The sequence below is a fragment of the Panthera onca genome, chromosome D1 (genome assembly GCF_046562875.1).
Source record: "Panthera onca isolate mPanOnc1 chromosome D1, mPanOnc1 haplotype 2, whole genome shotgun sequence".
NCBI lineage: Eukaryota > Metazoa > Chordata > Mammalia > Carnivora > Felidae > Panthera > Panthera onca.
In genome coordinates this window covers 55,022,532-55,031,271 of record NC_138348.1, presented here as the reverse complement: position 1 = coordinate 55,031,271, position 8,740 = coordinate 55,022,532, and the positions used below count along the sequence as shown (strand labels likewise).

Here is an 8,740-nt window from a genome sequence, read left to right as displayed (position 1 = left end):
ATTTGATTAACATTTTATCGTGGTGTGGTGAACATAGTTGGTTGAATGGGTGGTGAAGGAGTAAATGAATGTTTGGGAGAATCTTTAGAATTCCAGCTCCTAATATGCTTCTGTGCCTTCTGGAAGTCAGGGTTGAAGAGGGTGAACTGGAGTGACGTGTGGAGCCTTGATGAAAGTCCCTTCCACACTTCTGTCCTCTACCCTCACCTCTCCAATCTAAAACCTCTCTTCCACCTCCTCTCCTGTCAAGCTCATGCAGCTCTTCAGACAAGGAAGGGTTCAGGGCTTATTGTTATGTCACTGGCAGTAGAGGAGATCCTAGGGGAGAAGAAAGTCACATGAATAAGTCCATAGTCCCCAAAGATGCTCAGAGAAAGAATAATTTACCCTGCAATTCCTCCTCCAACTTAATCCCTTAGCCACTGCATACAGTCTGCTTATTGTGAGAATACCCTGCAATCCAGGCAGGGGCATAACTCCAGTCTGTGGTTCCTGATGGCTGTGATGGAGAGTTTGGGGTGAGGAGAGAGTAGGTTGGTACTGACCAGGATAGGTTGGTGACTTTCTGGGCCCTTCTGTCCATGGGCATCAATGGTGGGGTCTGGCTGAGGGTGGGGATAAAGAAGGTGGAAAACACTGAATTACTGATGAGAGACATGGGGGACAATAATAGATTGCCTTCAACATTTGATAACTCTTTAGGCACTATATTTGGAATTCTCCATTCCTTGAGAGAGCAGACAAAAATTCACCATTCCCTGAGAGGACAGACAAAAATGTTCCCCTGGATGCTTTGTGGCATAGTGGAAACACTAATGGAAGGAGAGGCATGAGACCTTCTTGACTCATTTCTTTTGTGAACTTGGGAAAACTGACTTTCCTTCTGTGGCCTTGCTAAATAGTGAGTTATATGACAAGGTTATTCTAAAGCAGGAGCTGGCAAAATTTTTTTGTAAAGGGCAAGAGTAAAAGTGTTAAGCTTCAAAGATGGTCTCTGTTGCAACTACTCTGTCCCAAAAAAGCAGTCCTAGTAGATATGGGGAATGGGTGTATTCCAATAAAATTTTACCCATAAAAAAAAAGCAGGTGGTAGACAAGATTTGGCCCACAGGCTGCAGTTTGATGAGCCCTGGTATAACGTGCCAACCAGAATTGATATTTTATATCTCTGACTCATGTTTGGGTAAATCAAGAATGGAACTGGTGAAGCAGTGGTGTTGTCCTATGAGTTGCATTTCTATGAGAGTCCCTTATGGCAGGGATAAGGGGGCTGTAAGGCTGGAGACAGGGGTAAGAGTGGAATAGCCTCTGGAAGCCTCATCTCCTGGAAGAAACTGATTCAAGAAGAGGAGAATCAGTGTGCTGAATGAAGATAGGCAAATTTATGACTTAAGTAAGTCATAACTTGTCTCTGTGACAGTGAGTTTGACTGGTTAATGACTGTGTATGGATTTGGGTGGCTATTATGTGAAGGAAAGTTTAAAAGTGTATGTGAGTGTGCATGTGTGTGTGAATGTGTTCACAGTGAAGGGCTGTTTGTATGAATAGTGAAAATGTGTGTGTAGATCTTCATCAAAATTTTTATGAGTGAATATGTGTGTGGTGACTGTACAAATGAAGGTATGTGATAATATGCATCTGAATGGAAGATTGTGTGTTTGTATGTGGATTTGTAGCAAGCAGAACTGGAATTGAACCCAGGTAGGTCAGACTCTAAATCTTCAATCGCTTGTTTGTCCTATGATACATTGTCTTACATGTCTTAGATATTGTGGAATATATAGGAGAATTGAAGGGAGTAGGGAGGAAGCGAAGGAAAGGTTGTGTAGTAGTCAACATAACAAAATGGAAGTTTTTAAAGCTAATGGAAGCTTTGATGCTAATACTTTTGGATTCAAATATCAGCTTATCTACGAACAAGGTGTTTGACTTTGGGTATTTACTTATCTGAGAGTCAATTTCTTCATGCATGAACTAGTGATATGTTCAATTTCATAGGTTTTGTGTGATTATTAGAAATAACATATCTAACAGTAGGCATTTAATGGTTGCTATTATCACACAAAAGTATTAATAATGGAAATTGGAGATTCCTAATAATGAGAAATTAATCTGGCACTTAATTTAAACCTAAAATTAATTTAGATTTGGCAAGCATGCTATGATAGATTATTTTAGAGAAGCTTCAGCAGCATTATTTAGAAGCATTATTTAGAAGCTTCAGCAGCATATTTGTGTTGTAAGTAAAGTGGTTTGGGTAAAGATTAAAGGATGGTAAAAAGATAGAAGAAAGAAAGCATATCCGTTCTGTGAAACCAAAGTGAAGGGGGAAGAGACCATTGATCATATATACAGATGAAGGAGAAGGAGCCAACAGAGAGAGAGAGAAAGAGAGATTGAAGTTACTAGAGTGACAGATTAGTAGGAAGAGGTACTTAACGAGAAGGTTGGAGTCCAGTGTGCAGATGGAGACAGATGGAGGGTTGAGTCTTGAATTGGAGAAAAAGAGACAAGGCGATTCAAATATAAATAAATTTGTAGATGGCAGAGTGAGGGTGAAGAGGTTAAGGGAATGAAAAATAGATGTTTTTATTGTTTTTTCTCCTTAGGTCAGGAATCAGGAAATCACAATTATCTGATGAAGGGGACCAGCGTAGAATAAGGCATGTATGAAGTGATTCGGAGGATGGTGTATGTAGGCAAATTCTAGCTCCACCATTTACTAGCCAGGTGACCTTGGGTAGGGCACTACTTAAATCCTCCAAGCTCTGTTTGCTCCCTTATCAGTAAAATGAGGGAAATGACTACAATTATCTCACACTGTGGTGATTAAAACAGTGCACATGCAGTCCTTAGTACAGAGCCCCTCCTAACTGATCTGTCTCCATTTTCCAACCTGCCTCCTCCATTCCCCATCCATCTTACACAATATTGCAAGAGTGAGAGAGCTACCTAAAATGCCAACTTCATCATGCCATTCTCTTACTACAAATCCTTCAGTGGCTCTCACTGCTTCAACATAAATTCTAAACTTCTTACACTTATACTCAAAATCCTCAGTGATTTGGTCCCTACCTCACTGCGTGACATTATTTTCTACCATTTTGTGTGAAGCCCTCTTTGCTACAGTAACCCTGAATCATTATAATTTTCCTCCATAATCTATATCCTTTCAGATTTCTGTGACTTTGTTCATGTTATTCCCTCCTCACATGACTTGACTTGGCAAAACCTTACTTCTTCTTCAAGGTTCAACTTAGGGTGACACTTTTAGAAAATCTTTTCTGAACTTCCGGGAAGCTCTCCATGTTTCCACAGCTCATTGTGTTTAACTTTTCCTTTACATTGTCCTTATCATTTAGATATTTTGCTTAATTTTCTCCTCCGGGTAGGTCCTCTAGGAGCCATGGTAGGTGCTCAGTAAGGCTTATTAAATTATAGTCAACTCAGTGACTGGTTTTGAGATACATATCACATTCAGATGGTCAAAGTAGAAATGGCAGTGTTTGTTTTTCACAGCTCTTAACTATTTATAACAACCTCAGACTAAGATCTATGGTGTTCTAGAGCTGGAACAACTCTCTTACAGATGATCTAATCCAGCTTCTCCCCAACATTAGATTTAAGGTGATAAGAGAGAGATCCAGAGCAGGGAAGTATTTTACTGAGATCAAATAGTAAATAGAATGTCAAAGAGTTTTAACCCATGTTTCCTGACTTTCTGACCAGGATCCTTTCCACTGCTCATCCAGTGACAAATGATCTAGTCCTACCTCCCTTACTTCAACCCTTTTCACCTTTTTTGGCAAGATAGAAGTGACTGCAAATCTTATACACCAACATCTAGGTGACTTGTCCTGGGAATGGCAACCCCTAACCACACTGGTGCCAGCCACTCACTCTTCATTCTGCGGGGCATCCCTGGCCTGGAAGACCAGCACATATGGATTTCTCTTCCCTTCTTTATTTCCTACCTGGTTGCTGTCCTTGGGAATAGCCTCCTTGTCTTCATCATCATTACTGAACGCAGCCTCCATGAACCCATGTACCTCTTTCTCTGCATGCTAGCTGTGGCTGACCTCATCCTGTCCACTACCACTGTGCCCAAAGCCCTGGCCATATTCTGGTTTCATGCTGGGGAGATCTCCCTTGATGGCTGCATCACTCAAATCTTCTTCATCCATGCCACCTTCATTGCTGAATCAGGGATTCTGTTGGCCATGGCATTTGACCGCTATGTGGCCATCTGTGACCCACTGCGATATACTACAGTGCTCAGTCATGCAGTAATCATAAAGGTTGGTCTGGCTGTGGTCCTGAGAAGCTTCTCTGTGATACTCCCAGATGTGTTCCTGGTGAAGAGACTGCCTTTCTGCCATAGCAATGTGTTACCACATACCTACTGTGAGCACATGGCTGTTGCCAAGTTTGCTTGTGCTGATATTCGTGTCAATGTCTGGTATGGCTTGTCTGTTCTTCTCTCTACTGTAATGCCAGATGCCTTGCTCATCTTGGTTTCATATACCCTCATCCTCAATGCAGTCTTCCACCTCCCTTCCCGAGGAGCTCGGCAAAAGGCTCTAGGCACATGTGGCTCCCACCTTGGGGTCATTTCCATGTTCTATTTGCCTGGCATTTTTACTGTAATTACCCAGCGGTTTGGGCATCATGTTCCCCTCCATACTCACATTCTGCTGGCCAATATCTGCACATTAGCCCCTCCCATGCTGAACCCTATCATTTATGGGGTCAAGACCAGGCAGATTCGAGAGTGTGTGGTCAGTACTCTGTCTTCACAGTAGAAACATGTTGAGTCTGTGTGACTGATCTGGTGGTATGTTCACCACTATGGTGTCTCACATTTTCTTTCCCTATTTTGTAGAAACTTATTAACTAAGGGTTCTACTGACTGTGAACAAATGGATTTATCATGACTTTGAAAGATAGATTGTCATGTTGCCTTTATAAGGTAATGTTTAGAAAAGAGCATGAGGTTTTTTGGATATGATATCAAAAGTACAGGCAATAAAAGCAAAATAAACAAGCGGGACCACATCAAACCAAAAAGCTTCTGCACAGCAAAGAAAGCACTCAACAGAACAAATAGGCAACATATGGAATGGGAGAAAATATTTGCAAATCATTATCTGATAAGGGGTAAATAGCCAAAATATATAAGAAATCCATATAACTCAATAACAAAACTCAATAGTAAAGGAACAAATAACCTGGCTTAAATATGGGAAAAGGACCTGAATAAACTTTTTTTTTTTTTCCAGAGAAGACATACAAATGGCCAACAGGTACGTGAAAAAGTTCTCAACATCACTAATTATCAGGGAAATGCAAATCAAAGCCACAATGAAACTTCACCTCACACATTTTAGCATAGCTATTATCAAAAAGAGATAATATATGTTGATGAGGATGTGGAGAAAAAGGAACCCTTGTGCACTGTTGGTAGGAATGTAAATTGGTAGAGCTATTAAGGAAAATAGTGTGGAGGTTCCTCAAAAACTGAAAACTAGAACTGCCATATTGTCCAGAAATTCCACTTCTGGGTATATATATGAAGGAAATGAAATCACTATCTTGAAGAGATGTCTGTATCCCCTCATGTTCATGGCAGCATTATTTATAATAGACAAGACATGGAAACAACCTGTGTCCACTGACAGATGAAAAAAAAAAATGTGGGGTGCGTGCGCGTACACACACACACACACACACACACACACACTGGAATACTATTCAGACATAAAAAGGAAATCCTGCCATCTGTGACAACATGGATGAATCCTGAAGACATTAAGCTAAGTAAAATAAGTCAGACAGAGAAAGACAAATACTATATGAGCTCACTTGTATGTGGAATCTAAAACTGAACTCATAGAAACAGAACAGTTTGATGGTTGCTAGAGATGAGTAGTGGGGGATGGGAGAAAGGGATGAAGGTTGTCAAAGTGTACAACTTCCAGTTATAAATGAATCAGTTCTAGGAATGTAATGTACTACATGATGACTACAGTTAATACTGTATTGCATATTTGAAAGTCTCTAAGAGAGTATATCTTAACAGTTCCTACCACACACACAGAAAAATTTAACTACATGAGGTGGTGGATGGGGTAACAAACTTTATTGTGTGGTAATCATTTTGCAATATAAATGTGTCAAATCATTATGTTGTATACCTTAAACTTACAAAATGTTCTATGTCAATTATACCTTAATAAATCTGGATGAAAAAAATGTGGTACATATATACAATGGAATATTATTCAACCATAAAAAGAAAAGCCTGCTATTTGTGATAACATGGATGAACCTGGAGGACACTATACCAAGTGAAATAAGCCAGATATAGAAAAACAAAGACTGTGTGCTCTCTTATAGATGGGATCTAAAAACCTCAAACTTCCAGAAGCAGAGAGTAGAATGGTGGTTTCCAGGGGCACAGGGGTGGGGGAAATAGGTATTGGTTGAAGGTTACAAACTTTCAGTTATAAGTTCTGAGGATCTAATGTACAGTATGATGACTATAGTTAATATATACTGAGAGTTGATATTAAGTGTTCTCACTATACATATACAAAAGGTAACTATGTGAGGCAAGGAATCTGTCAATTAGCTTCATTGTGGTAATCATTTTACAAAATATGCATATATATTTAAGTGTACATCTTAAGTGTATACAGTTTTTATGTCACTTATACCACAATAAAACTGGAAAAAATTAAATATAAATACATAGTTTCATAAAGGGATGGGCACCACAATCTCTAAATTCCCTGATTATACCTTTTTTTTTTTTTTTTTAAATTTTTTTTTTTCAACTTTTTTTTTTTTTTTTTTATTTATTTTTGGGACAGAGAGAGACAGAGCATGAACGGGGGAGGGGCAGAGAGAGAGGGAGACACAGAATCGGAAACAGGCTCCAGGCTCCGAGCCATCAGCCCAGAGCCTGACGCGGGGCTCGAACTCACGGACCGCGAGATCGTGACCTGGCTGAAGTCGGACGCTTAACCGACTGCGCCACCCAGGCGTCCCCTGATTATACCTTTATCATAGGGCTGTGATAGAACTAAAAATATAAACAGGATCTTGATATGCATGACATAGAGTAAGCAGTGGATAAGTGTTTAACTTCTACCTTAGCTTATCTTTTAAAATGTAGTGCAATAATTTCTGCCTCTTCTAATTCAAAAAGAAGTTATGGAATCAAAGGAGATCACAAAAGTTAACAGGCCTTATTTGCATTTTAAAGGAAAATATTAATCATAACTGGAATTGGTGCTGGTAGAATCTTCATTTCTCAAGAGAATGGAAAAAATTAAATATAAATACATAGTTTCATAAAGGGATGTGTGATCTGTGCGGTATACAGATCACTTGTTAGTAATTACCGATGGGGATAGAAATCAAGATACTATTATCTTTACCACTTAATTTCTTTCAGTGGGGACCAAAGCAATGGTAGTATGTCATCTGTGTAATAGACATCTCCAAGTATTGGAGTAACCTGATATGCCAAGGAATTCAGATTTTGAGAAATGAGAGTATTTAAGTTTATATCATGATAGCTTTCTCCCATAAGTGTATCAATTAAAGGGAACAAATCATCATTTACATTGGTCAACTCCAAAGCAGAGACACAGAAGCAGAAAAGTATATTTTATAATTCACCCTTAAAAAAATTTCTCTATAACCTTGACATGCAGAATCCAACCATTCCCCAGTTATATCCCCATTCATAGAGAACTTAGCTCTCCTTTTCTTCCTTCAGTTTATCAACCAAAGCATGATTAATTTTGTCAACTTATATTGATTTAGCTCTGCAATGTTGCCATCTCGCCTGAGGATTTTGTTCTCTTTATCTTTTCTTCAAAGTACCTTCTGTCCAGTGTTAAGACAGACCATTACTCATACTTACAAATAACTCATCACTAAATTTTAAGGTTGCTGATATCTTTGTACAGTATCTACATTTCATGAAGTGGATAGCAGATTTGCTAAAGACTAGCAGATTTCCTGAAGGAAATGTGAGATTCTATTTTATTAAAAAATTTTTAATTCCAGTGTAGTTAACATACAGTGTTCCATTAGTTTCAGGTGTACCATATAGTGATTCAACAGTTCCTTACGTTACTCGGTGCTCATCAAGGTGAGTGTACTTTTAATCCCCTTCACCTGTCTCATCCATTCCTCCACCCACCTCCCCTCTGGTAACCATCTGTTTGTTTTCTATAGAGATGAGTCTGTCTTTTGTTTGTCTCTCTTTATTTGTTTCTTAAATTCCACATTTTAATGAAATCATATGGTATTTGTTTTTCTCTGACTGGCTTATTCCACTTATCATTATATTCTCTAGTGCTATCCATGCTGTTGCAAATGGCAAATTTTCATTCTTTATTATGGCTGAGTAATATTCCATTATATACATATAATAAAATATACATATTCCTATATATATATACACACCACATCTTATTATCCATTGATTTATCAATTACACTTGGGCTGCTTCCATAATTTGGCTATTGTAAATAAGCTGCAATAAATATATAGGGGTACATATATCCCATCGGATTAGTATTTTCATGTTTTTTTGGGTAAATATCCAGTACAGCAATTACTGGATAGTAGGATAGCTCTATTTTTAATGTTTTGAGGAATCTCCATACTGTTTTCCACTGTGGATGCCCAGCTTGCATTCCCACCAACAGTACATGAGGGTTCC

The 8,740-nt window shown here is 38.8% G+C and overlaps 1 protein-coding gene across 1 annotated transcript; it reads left to right on the top strand.

The window, feature by feature from the left end:
- The first annotated feature begins 3,863 nt into the window (after positions 1 to 3,863).
- On the top strand, positions 3,864 to 4,802 carry LOC132662348 (olfactory receptor 52B4-like). Its single transcript, XM_060607823.3, has one exon. The coding sequence runs from the start codon at positions 3,864 to 3,866 to the stop codon at positions 4,800 to 4,802; it is 939 nt and encodes a 312-aa protein (XP_060463806.1).
- The last annotated feature ends 3,938 nt before the right edge of the window (positions 4,803 to 8,740 follow it).

Coding starts and splice junctions, on each gene's coding strand:
- LOC132662348 (XM_060607823.3), top strand. CDS start 3,864: ATGGCAACCCCTAACCACACTGGTGCCAGCCACTCACTCTTCATTCTG.